Source organism: Vidua macroura, chromosome 1, assembly GCF_024509145.1.
Source record: "Vidua macroura isolate BioBank_ID:100142 chromosome 1, ASM2450914v1, whole genome shotgun sequence".
Classification (NCBI taxonomy): Eukaryota; Metazoa; Chordata; class Aves; order Passeriformes; family Viduidae; genus Vidua; species Vidua macroura.
Window position 1 is genome coordinate 43,195,094 of NC_071571.1, and position 12,977 is coordinate 43,208,070.

General features: G+C 38.8%; 1 protein-coding gene across 4 annotated transcripts in view; it reads right to left on the bottom strand.

Annotated features, from left to right (window-relative positions):
• The window catches only part of CPNE4 (copine 4), a 225,821-nt gene that overhangs the window by 4,806 nt on the left and 208,038 nt on the right, over positions 1–12,977 (bottom strand). For all 4 annotated transcript variants that reach the window (XM_053992552.1, XM_053992568.1, XM_053992548.1 and 1 more), the window contains 3 exons: positions 9,092–9,143; positions 4,577–4,710; positions 2,247–2,483 (listed from right to left, as the gene is read on the bottom strand). In XM_053992552.1, coding sequence (XP_053848527.1) covers positions 2,247–2,483; positions 4,577–4,710; positions 9,092–9,143 — 423 coding nt within the window. The remainder of the gene's footprint in view (positions 1–2,246; positions 2,484–4,576; positions 4,711–9,091; positions 9,144–12,977) is intronic.

Sequence of the window (12,977 nt, forward strand, 5' to 3'; positions counted from 1 at the left end):
TCATTTCTCCCATGAAAAATTATTGCACTAGCTGATATATGTTAGTGCTAAATAAGCAAGGAAGATGTGAATGTCACTTTGTTGAGAGAGAGAGATTATTTGGGATATGACAATAAAGAAATTCAACCAGAAGTGACTATTTTTATAAGCACTCATCCATTACACTGACATTTGTTGAAAAGCTGAAATATCACAATAAACAGACTAAATATCAGGTTGCATGAAATATATTAACTTTTCTGATAGAGCAAATACAAATCTATCTCTATACCTCTATTATCTTTGCTACTGAAAGAGGGAGAAAAATATCACTATTTAACAAAAAGAATACATAAAGATTGCATTCCTCTCCCAATACTGGGGAAGTTAATCTAAATCAGCTAAAAAGAATATATGTTTGTCATTTGACCAGTGCTGGCAAGTAACACTGCCACAGATTCAGTCACAAGTTAACACCAGGGGCACAATATATTTAGAGCCCAGAACTGCAACTGTCAGCATTAATCTACTAAATCCAGGATTATTTTAGCTTCATTGTAAAAACCAGAGTGAAACTAAAAATAACAAATGTAGCTGGCTTTGCCAGTTCCTTGCAGAAACATGTTTTCACCTAATTAAAAGTAGCTCTCCCACTAGCCCATAAATAACTCAGCTCTGGACACTTTTCCAATGACTGCAGTGCAGCACTACACACTTGTGATTATGTGCTGAAGGAATCACAAGCTCTGAGGTGGTTGTGCTCATACTTTGACTCAGCAGGTAGGTGGCTGTGTGCCCCTGTCAGCACAGAAATGTGTTTGTCTGCAACTCAGACAATCTGCAGCTATTTGGCATGGTGGCACCAAACTAATAGCATAAGGTGAGTTTTCCCTCCTGTGTGTATCCATGGCTTACATAAAGCCAGAAGGAAAAGAGGAACAAGTTTGTTTCTCTTGCTCCTCAGCAGAGTTTGTGAAAGTAAGAAGTGTGTCTGGATCTAAGGCAAATATTGCAAAATTGCATTTTGAAATGAGAAAAAAAGAACAACCCTTGTAAAGAGAAAAATGAGGGTATTTTGGAAGTAGCAAACAGAAAAAAAAGCTCATGTGGTGACAAAAATTCCAGAAAAACTAAGAGAGAAACTAAATTAAAAAATAAATGTAAGCAGTGTGAAAACCAGCGCAGAGTTGAGAACTTGGCTGTTACATGTCCAAATCTAAGGATCTGTAGTGTATGGGAGCAGACTGAAAAGAGCAATCTCATGTGGAGAATGAGTCAGTTGTACTGTGAGGTAAAGAAATTCTCAAATCAAATATGGAGGATATCCTTCCTAGACAGAGCAAAAAAACAGCCTTGAGAACCAAATAAATGTAATAGAAGTGAGAGGAAAGAAGGGAGAGAAAGATGGAAAAAGGGTAGGAAAGGGATGGGATCAGCGTTGCAGAGGAACACAATGCATGTCTCCATATGGAGGAAAAGAGCTCTGAAAAACTCCTCTGGGTGTGGAAAGCCCCTTCTGCTGGTGAATGCTGTGCCTACCCTGCTGCTGAAAAGTCCCTGGAACAGGTGGTACAGTGTAGGACAGGTGACTGAGAAGAAAAGTTCATGACCAAAGCTTTACTTTAGATTTGGCAATTTAATGCCGGTTCTGTTCCTTTCTTTCCTACAAGGTGTCTTCTACACCACACTGGCCTCAGTCAGGAACAGCTGGCTGAGGGCAGAGGGAAGCTCTCAATAATGCCACTTTCTTGCCTGTGTTCTTGTACAGAATTTGGGAAAGGGTTTGAAGGCAACCAGGATGCTGTGGGTGGATTATCCTGCATTCGAGAGCTCGGGGACCAAATCTCAATAAAGAAACAGTCTTCTGGGGAACACTGTGAGGACAAATTCAAAGCCATTTAATCTGCCTGTGGAAATGAATGAATGGAAAGCAGAATACAGTCGTAATAGAACAGATGCAAAAGAGAATGGAAAACAGACATCATGAAATATAAGGCAGGGAAAATAACCAAATTAAATCAGGCAGGAAGTGGAAACAAGGGCTGGCACCACAAAAAAACACAGGGATTGTGTCTCATCTCTTCCTTTCCCACCCTCACCAACTCACTGATGGAACACATTCTGATTCCTTTTTTTCACTGTTTCTGACACAATAATGCCACGGGCTTACTCAACACTTCATGCATATGCAAAGTTAAGCCCAGCCTCCTGAATCATTCACTGTACCCATTCATCCTTCTGTGGCAAGGATGGAAAAGCCAGCTTACATGTTTGAAGTTCCTAAATGGCACAAACTGGACAATGTCTCGAAGCACAGGCTCGCCCTTGGGAGACCTCAGGATGCCGTCATCACCGTCCAGCATCTGCATGTCACTAAAATCAGCGTTGCCCACCCCGACGATGATGACTGACATGGGGAGGTGGGAGGCGTGGACGATGGCCTCTCTGGTGTCAGCCATGTCTGTGATGACGCCATCCGTCAGGATCAGCAGGATGAAGTATTGCTGAAGTAGTTGGACAAGAAGTGAAAAATTATGTCATTTGTTAATAGTCCAAAGCTGCTTAACCTATTAAGTTAAAAAAGTATAAAAGTGTTTCTGGTAACTCACTCATGGACCTTTTTAAAGAGAAAAGAACCTTTATATTGACTATACAGAATTTTCCATTGCAAGTTCCTCAGCTACTAATTTCTCCTCTGCAGGGTAATGGGGTCCCTGAGGAGAGCAAGGCAGGAATATATCCATCTTCATATTCTTCATACAGAGCCCCAAAGAGAGGTTTTCTCATTCTCTAGTGGAGAGCAAGCAATTTGGTGAGCTTGTCATTTCTCTCCCAAATCTCCAAAGCCCACTGAACTGGGATCATGAGCTATGACATATCTTCACTTGGTAATGGTGAAGAGTGGCCCTTACTTGGACCCTTTATTAATTGCTGGACAGCTGGAGTCATTTATAAGAAATTTATAGTGCATTAATAAGAAAAATGACCAAATCATAGGATTTGGTCATTTTGCATGAGCAATACCAACACACGAAACATTAATAATATTTATGTATATACAGCGGTATAAACTCAAAGTGTTCCTATCCTCTTGTCCTGCCACAAATAAAACAAAACATGCAGGGAGAAAACTTCATCTTGAACATTCATACTATAAATTGTTTTTCAGATAGAAAGAGGGAAATTTAGGTATAGAATGAAGGAACTTATTCAGTAAGGCATATTAGATCAGAAACAGCACTGGGAATAGAGTAAGCCACCTTATAGGACCTTAACCCACCTTTAGGATTAGGTGGCTATGGAAATTCAAACATAGCAATTCCCCATTTTAGGACTGGGACCCTAAGTACTATCAAGGTTCTGGAAACAACAGTGGAATCACAGAATCATAGAATGGTTTGGATTGGAAGGGACCTTAAAGATCATCTAGGCTGAACAGATGATGAAGCAGGGACACGTTCCACTAGACTAGGTTGCTCAGAGCTCCATCCAGCCTGTCCTTGAACACTTCCAGGGAGGGGGTAATCTTAGCTTTTCCAGGCAACCTCCAGTGCCTCACCACTCTCACAGTAAAGATTTTTTTCCTAATACCTAATCTAATGTTGTTCCCTTTCAGTTTGAAGCCATTACCCTTCGTTCTGTCACTGCATGCTCTTGTAAATATCAGTCACAAGCCCAGACTCATGAACAGAAATATTTCATAACTGCTGCCCTAATAGGACTTAAAAAAGGCCCAGCACATGAAGAAAGCTTAGGAAAAGGTGATCTGGGCCAGGTGATGAGGCACAGCTCTATTCTGTTCTGTACTTAGTCACTTTTCATGCTGCAGTACACAGTGTCTCTCTTACATCCTTTACTCCTTTACAGCACTGCTCTTGTAAATGGCTCAGATCTACTCGCTCACATATTCCCTCCATTTCTCTCGCTCTCCCTTTCTCCCATTCTGTCTTCAAGGTAGGATCAAAATAAACTTAATGCATCTCAAGGGTGTACATTTAAAACATTATTTCTATGTAAGTCTTTTAGCCCAAGAAATCTGTCCTGGGGTTTTTATCAGGTGCAGGCTAACAGATTTGTCGTCCAGTTTCTGAAAGACACAAATGACTTCATCATTAATAACAAGCTGAAAACTGTATCCTTACAATTTTCAAATGAAGAGTTGGAAAAGTTCTCTAGGTGAACTAGAAAAATTTTAGTACAGCCTGTGCCCGAGACATGAAATTGGGTAGTCTGAGTAGGGAATCATTTGAACTCATCTCCTGGTACAACCAAAACTTTTAGGGCTTCAATGCTCAATTTTTGAAACTTTAGAAGTGCCATTTCTATTTCCACAGTGAAGAACTGGGTATGCTACAATGAAACAGCCCTAAAAGCAGGAAATAGCTCAATGGGAAGGAGTTTAAAGCAGTGACAATCAAAGCTAGAAAGACTGGATACTCTGTTCCAGCTGACACAGGTTTAAGCTGCCTTCTGTGAAGGCAGTTAATAAAAACTGTGAAGGCACAATCTGCATTAAAAGGCCTTGTTTTGATGGCCTACAAAAGATCCATCATAAGGCAAGAAAAAAATGCAAACACAGTTTTTTTTTTCCCCTTACCGAGGCCTCCTTGGTGTTGGTCTCCTCTGATGCAGATTTTGCCACTTTCTGGATGATGGGAGCAATGTTTGTTGGTCCGTACAGCTGCAGCTTGGGAAGGCAACTCTGATAAGCTTCCACAACACCTTGTATTCCTGGCATGAAAAACAAAACAAAACAAAACAAAACAAAACAAAACAAAAAAACAAAAAAACAACAAAAAAAATACAAACAAAAAAAAAAAAAAACAAAACAAACAAAAAAGTGAAGCACATTGCCAATATCAAGCTTGTTCAAAATGTAAATGAAAGGTGAGTTCTTAATGAAAAAATCAAAAATACTACACAATAAGCAAGGACTAGCAACTTCAGATAATTTCCAGGAATCTGTCTCTAGCTGCCTGGAATCTAGTTTGTAATATACAATTCATTCTACCATGCTTCTCCTTCCCAGCAGCTTTTAATGTCTAATTTTCAGCTACGAGCTTGCAATGTCATTGCTTCCAATCTTCTCAGTTTAAGGTATGATAGCTTCCTGATTAACAACTAAGATTCATGGTGAAAGGCTAGACACACATTAGGAAACACTTCAACAATTCTTTATCTTTTTCAGATAAATATTTTTGTTTATCATGGCAGTTGCCAACAAATTTGTCCTTTGTACTTATGCCCTAAAGCTGTTAAGGAATTCAAAACATCTCTTCACTCTCCTGTGCTAAGAAAATAATTTTTCAGGGTTAATTTGCATAATCACTCATTGGTTGAATTTGACTATGACCAAAAGCTGTGAAACCTTGGAAGAAACAGCAGGATGCTTTGCAGCCTACAGAAAAATATGCTTTAGCTGAGAAATTTTGATGGAGAACTAGCTATTTTTGGCTTTTTCATTTCAGGATGTATAGTCAGACCAGGGAGCAAAGACTTCTTTGCTCACACACTTGACAGATCACAGAATGGAAATTGGTATTTTCAATCATTGAGAAGAAGGATTTCTTGAAGTGATGCACATTAACATCCCCATTCAGAACTCCCAGCTTACCAGACCTAAAGGATTAGAGGTCTAATGTTGGAAAGAAGGCGATAGACTGAAAAGCTCTGCAAAGGATGCTGAAGAATGAAATGGCTTTGGTAAGATCCTAAGCCAGTTTTAATTTGCAAGGAGACTCGCTCACTCGTCAGATTTTTTACCCAACCATATTTACAGGATAGATGGGTGCAGACTTACTACTAACAAATGACAGGGAGTTGTAATTGTTTTACAATGACACACATACACTCCTATGAAAAAGTGTTGGAGAATACAGTTTTCTCTCTTTAGAGACTGCCACAGATATATTTTTCCATTGCAGTGCCAACAAACAAAAGAACTTGCTCCAATTATAGCTGTGAATGTAAAGTAGTGTTACAAAATGTCCCTTGGTAATTCCAGTGACTAAATTACATATTGCAAAACTGACCTTTTTTTAACTCCCAGTTTTAAACTTGGTAAGGATTTCATTACATATACTTAATGATGTTGCATGAAGGCGTCATAAATCTTCCCTAAGATGATGACAAGATACACTGTACTTTTCTTCTTATGCAGTAAAATAATGTAAGATAAACCTTACTCCCTGCATTCCACAGAGATTTAGTGTTGTTCATGTCAGAAAGTTGCTCTCATCTTAGAAAGAGACATGTTCGAGAAACATAATTTCTTATTTGCTTTCTCAGATTAATATATTTTAGAAATATCTACTGTCCATCCAATCCCAACTCAACAGGATATGTGAGTGGATTACTTTGTAGCTTCATGTTCTTGTACTCCTGTATCTTAGGCACATGTGCATTTTTTTTTTTCCACAATTCAACTCTTTACATTTTTATTTGGAATCCACTTTCAGCATCTCCAATGAAATACAGTGTATGCATACATATATGAGTTTAAGACAGATGTGTAGAAACACTCATTCAGACTAGAGTTTTTTCCCTTTCTTCCTCAGATAATAAACTAAGTGTTAATTACAAGACTATAAAAATAATATACTATAAATATACTAAATATATACTATAAATACTAAAATTTTCAAGAATGGAAATGGTAACAGGTGAGGATATCCATATTTTATGAATTCCAGTGCTCTTCATCTCAATATACAGTCCCTGTATGTAGAGTGGTGCTTCACACTACCTTGTGCCAGCAAAAGCTCTGCTTCCACAGAGAGAAGGACTTCATTCCTCAAAGGCAAAATAGACACATACTTTTTATATCACATCCAACCACTGTTTCTTTGTTTAAAACAAGATACTCCTAAGCAATTTTACTTTATTTTCTGGCAAGTATGCTAGATATTACAAGGTAAAATAGTGTAATCACTAAGCACTTTATCTCGTTCTCACTCTTGCATCCTTTCTCCACATGACTTGCTGATGTTACTGCTCCCTGTGACACCGAATACAGTGAAAGCATCTAGAAAACATCACAGAACAAACAAGCACCCATGACAGGCATGAGACACCCATCACCAGATGAGCAAGCTGCAGCAGAGGATTAAACAACACATTTTCTGGTTTGTCTCCTCTTCTTGCTTTCACTCAGGTGGGTATTATTTTAAAAGGTATCCTTTAAGACAAACAAGTGCTTTTAATATCTTGTAGATACATGCGTAAATACTGCCAAATTTCTTCCCTGGCATTCTTTCATGCTGCAATGATTTTTTTAATGTTTTCTTAGGCCTAGAACTCCTTTCAGATGATGGGCTAGCTTATCAGATAACTGAGTCTTATTCCAAGATACAAATAAAGTTTAAATTATTAAGTGACATAAGCCAAGCTTAATAGAGCAGCTCCTTCCTGTTTTTTTTTTTACCCCCTTTCATTTCCATTGTTACATTTAGTTTTGCACACAGAGTGTGGTTTGGATAGTAAATCCCTTACTTACAGAGGGTTTGTCTGTCCAAACTCTGCTCCTGGCACCAACTAGGTGTGGCAGCCTTTTCAATCAATAAAAATTATTATATAACAATGCCAGTGTGATAAAAGAATTAACCTTGAACTCAAAAGAAGCAGCAAGGGTAGGGGATAAAAATAAGTGTTCTTTGCATGGACTGATAGAGCTTTTCTCTGTAGTTTGCAGAGGGTCACAAATATCCTGCAGCTGGATTGAGAAACAAAGCTCTGTTTGAACACTACATGCATAAAAATATGTTATCACCTAATGCTGACCACTGATAACTGTTTTAATGACACATTATTAAATATGATGGTCCAGATGGAATTCTGAGGTCTCTTTTGCTTCCCCACCCCATCCCCACACTGGAGTCTCAACATCAAGCTGGCTTACAAGCTTATAGGCACTTCTAGATGCATGCATGTAACTTATGCTTCTTTCAACTCCTTAAAAGCAATGGAAAAAGCTGTGTGAGCACATCAGGCAGCTGTAGGACATATGCCCAATTGCATTTCAAGCATATGACCTGCAAAGGCTGGGGCAGTCCAACAGTTCAAGTGCAACAACAAAGCAGGAATGCCCACTGAACCCACTGAGCCCACTGAAGGTCTTGCACTTAAGATGCATGAACTCCAAATTCTTTTAATGTCTTTCCCTTGAATTGCTTGTCCTCTCTTCTTTTCCTCACTTCATTTCTCTGCATCTTAGCTCTCATCTTAGCTCTCATCTGAACATGTCTTCTGCCCATGCCCAAAAGAAAGCCACTAATAAGCCTGAGAAGGCCTAAAAGGAGCAGCTACAAAATTTTGAACAGGAAGAGCATTTTGAAATATCCAGTTCAGTATTTGGATGGAAGCAGAAGGATAAGGGCGAATAACAACCTGTGGATTTTAGACAGCAATGATCACCTGAGCAAGACTGTTAACTGTTACTGGGTTTAGAGGTCATTTTCCTGTTATTGTCTTTTACAAAATGTTTGAATTGTGGCAGCAGATTTTAAAAAGAGAGCATCAGTCACTGCAGATCTCACTTGCAAATATAAGACATAGAGCAACATCTGCTACATAAATCTGGCCTCTGATTACCAAGGATTAATGACTGTTGATAGAACATACCAGTATCTTACTCTGTAGCCTCCTGCTGTATTTGCTCTCAGGAAAGTAGGTTTCTTTCTACCACAATAGTAATCAGCTGCTTCCCTGCCCTTGACTTGCAACAGGCTATAGGTCTGGTCAAAGAACTGGCTCTAAACTGAGGAAGTTTTTGATCACAGAGGTTCACAGCCTGCTTTTTAATATCCTGACCTTCTTAGCAGCACAACCTATGGTGTTGAGGCAGCTGAAGATTTTAAATTAATCTAGTTCTCAGAAATGCAAGTGATTCCAAGAAGCCCAAGTGCTGAATGTCCACCTACTTTTCAGGAAATTATTGTATGGTACTTTGCAAGATTTCTAAAGCTAAGCTCAATGGTTTGGAGCATATCAGGTCCCCAAATCCTAGCTGCCCTCTTTAATAAAACCACTTCGAATAATACTCAGGTGATGCAATAAAAAATGCATATTTTGCACACAGCAAAACTATGGCAGTCTGTCCTACTGTGAGCGTTACCTGCACATTCTGGGTTGTCTTCATTGAAATTGATTGCGAAGTCATGAGAGACCTACAGATAAATGGAAAGAAAAGAAGACTGTTGTCAGAAAAATTATTCCAAGAAGACTTGTTAACACTTGGTTAAACACTCTTGACATTTCTTCTGTGGTAAACCAGAGACCTTTCAAGCTTTCAGTCATTAAGTGTGAAATACAGTCCCAGATGGAGCTCTCTGTAGAACCAAAGAAGCAAAACTGGAATCAAACTTGTCAATAACAACAAAACAAAACAAAACAAAACAAAACAAAACAAAACAAAACAAAGGCACAAAGAAAACCCATCCAAATACATTAAAAAGTCATATAAACATGGTGTCAGGATTGGGTTATCAATGCTGGGCACAGAAGAGGAATCTATTGCTGAGGCCATTTAAATGCCAGCTCTCCCTAGCTCAGCATCTCAGACTGCAGGAGAGAGAAAGCATGTTGTGATACAGCAGTGACTGCAGAAACTCAGCTCACTTGTGCATCCTGACCTCTCGGAGTGAACAGTTCCTCATCTAACGCCAAGGAGTACTGGGAAAATGATTCTACAGAGAAATCAAGGATCCACTGTGCAATAGTAGTGTAAGAAGTGTTGGAGTCTAAGTTGGTTAAAATGTTAGAGCACTCTGGGGGGTAATAAATAATAAAAAAAAAATCCTGAACACTCTTGGTTTTCCTTGCATGTGGTGAATATTCCAATCTCTCTCTCTCTTTGTGTCTCTCAATCTGTCTATTATTAAATCCTACAGAGCTGTTTTCTAAAAGAACTCACCATGAATACAACAAAGTAGCTGATTTTTCTAATGAAACAAAATATTTTGTCTTTGGTACCCTAGGAAAATAATACAAGTCTTTTATATGCTTAAATAATGTTAGGCACTGTAAGTCTCCAGTTCCAGAATTCCTCTTTAAGGTTTATTCTTGCCTGCATTTTTTTTTTCGGATTCCTTTTTACTTCTTTCTTTGATCACTGAAAAGTCTTGATTCCTTTTAATCTCTTTGGGTCTGAAGCCCAGTCTCTTAATTCTGTTTGTCTTAATTTTTCTTGAATGAGAAAAGCTCAGATTTTGTCTCACAATGCATAATGTGTAAATATACATATATACATACATACATATATATATATATATATATATATATGCATATGTATATTTGACTTGCAAAAAGTGGCCGAGAGTTTAGCAGGTAATTTGCATAATCTAAAGTTGAATTTAAGTGTATCATCCCAGATTTAAGAAGGCATTTATATAACTGCAATTATACACATTTAAAGCTTTATAAATCTCTGTAGGCTCTTCAAAAGTGCCAACAGTCCTGGTGATATGGAAAGAAACCTCCTGTACAATGGAACCAGGATTATTTGCAGGAAGAGATTTATTTGTTGGATGTTGATATTTCATTTGCTAGTTTAGATGTTTCCACAGCAATGTATGGAAATTGGTCTATGACTAAGGGTCCCATAGATGAAATATGTGACTGCAGAGAAGCTTCTGTGAAAGTGAAGCGGTGTAAATTGGCTAATTACTGCCAAAGAGAGTTCTTCATAGAGCAATGGAATTTCCCCATCATGTGCTAGTCTTGCTTACCACAGTGATGCCTGCCACTATTAAGAGGTTAAATAAAGCAGTACTTCTACCATTATGGGAAAAGACTGAAGCAAAACCTCACTGAGAAGTCTGCAGTTGCCTTAGCCCAGCCAGGCATTCAACATGCCTACACCAAGCATCAGTCTTAGAGAGGGTTATACATGGTCCATTCAGTCTATCCTACTTGGCCATGGAAGATAATGCAGGAAGTCACTATTTCTGTTCCTCACTGAGCAGCACAGAAGATCAGGGCTTCCAGATACACTTCAGAGGTGCTCCAGAGCCCTTCTGCATGGCTGCTCTGAATGTCTCTCAGTGCATTTTGCCTGGCTGGTATCTGCCAGTCTCATGACCAACTGCAGGCCAAAGGTAATTGCGTCTGTCAAGAACTGTTACGGGAGTTTTCGCTCATTGATATTTTTTGTTGTTGTTCATTAGCTTTTCTCTTTCCTTTAGGGTTTTGTATTTTGCATTAACTGTGTTGGAAATACAAGAAGGATGGCAATGCATGTTTATGTATTGCAGGCTGATTCTTCCAACACTATACCTCTTCAGTGATTTTATTTCTTTATTCCAAATGCATTTGAAATTATACCTAAAGGAAAACACAAATCTTTTCAAAAGCTATGAAAACAGTATTTTAATCTCACATGCAAGCATGATTTGGATGCTTTTGTTGCCATACCTCTTCAAGAATCACATAATGCAAACAATTTATCTGGTTCAGAGCTATGGCACCCAGGCTATTATTTAATAGACAACAGTTCAGGCGAATAAGGAAAGCCCAAGTCTACTCAGTGTGCACAATGATCCAAAAAATAATACTGTCTGAGCATTGGCTGCTATCCTCCTAAAGCAAATGGCCCTCATACATTGTCATCCTGATTCACAGAGCAGTGTTAAAATGTACCCTGAAGGCAGCACAGGAAACACAATGAATGTGCAGAAGAAGCATTGGCTTGTTTCCTATGCTCTCTGAGTAATATATCACAATTTAAACAAGATTTAAGTATAATGTGAAGGAGAGAAATTCTTTGAGCAGCACAGCGATGGTTCACAAACAGGAAATCATCACTCAAGGCAAGGCAACAGAAGATATTTTTTAAGCAGAGCTTCTCCAAATGCTCAGAACTCATCCTCCACTCTGTTAAGCAAAGCCAAGTGTGCTTCAACCTGCCCCTTTGCTGCCTTTCCTATAGTGGCCAGAACTCCAGAGTGTCCAAACCAGCAGAGACTTCAGACTTGTACCACATACTGAAGGCCTTATTAAACTTGGGCTGCTAGCTAATAGGACTCCATATAAAGCTCATCCATGTCAAAATGTGGTTTGGATCAGACATTCAATGCTTTTGCTTTCCAAACAGTGCAAGGTGATGAATTTCCCTCCTTTTTTTTCTTTTTTTTTTTCTTTTTTTCTCTTTTTCTAATTAAACCTGCAAGGGCTTTGTGACTGAAGGGCAAACCATGCTGATGACAGAGAACCAAAAGCTGGTATACTCAATGGTATCTTTCGATATTGAATGACACAGCCCTTGAATGACTGATTACCCCAGAACTGATAAACTAATGACAAAAAGGAGGCAAAATTCTGAACCTAAGATGCTGAAGACTGAGAAATTCTCAGGGGGAACAAGAAGACACTGGGCTGTTCAGAAGCAGGCATGTTTATATAATTTACCAGGGTGCTTTGTATTGTGGATTGATCTAACAGTCAGGAAACCCTGGAATGTGTCAAGTCACACAAATACAGAATGGCTGCTTTACATCAGTAGCTGGCACAGAGAATTTTGCCAAGAACTGCAGACCACGGTCTGTGGTGGAAGTCAGCCTCACATTAAGGAATGTTCTCACAAAACCCTGAGTGTTTTGTGATTGGACTAAGTTTTTGTAACCCTGGACTAAGTTTCAAACATGAAGCTGACCCTTTGTTCAGCCCTTCTCTTTAACATCAATCCATAAAATCAATGCATAAAAGGGAAGGAGAGAGGTGATTACATGGGATCAGCCTGGTGTTACTTGGGCTGCTGCACAGAACTGCACTGAAAGCCTGTAGCTAAAGACAGTCAGTTGCACTTATATTAATTAAGCTTTTCCCTCTGCAGGGCTCCAGATACATTTTTAGCAGATACCATCATGGATGTGGCATTATTAAACTACAGGAACTTCCTACACCAGGAATGTACTATTTCACAGATAATTCCTTCAAGGTTTTTAACAAGCAAATTAATAGCTCTACCATACATTATATATAGATTACAGTGACAGCATTTCTGA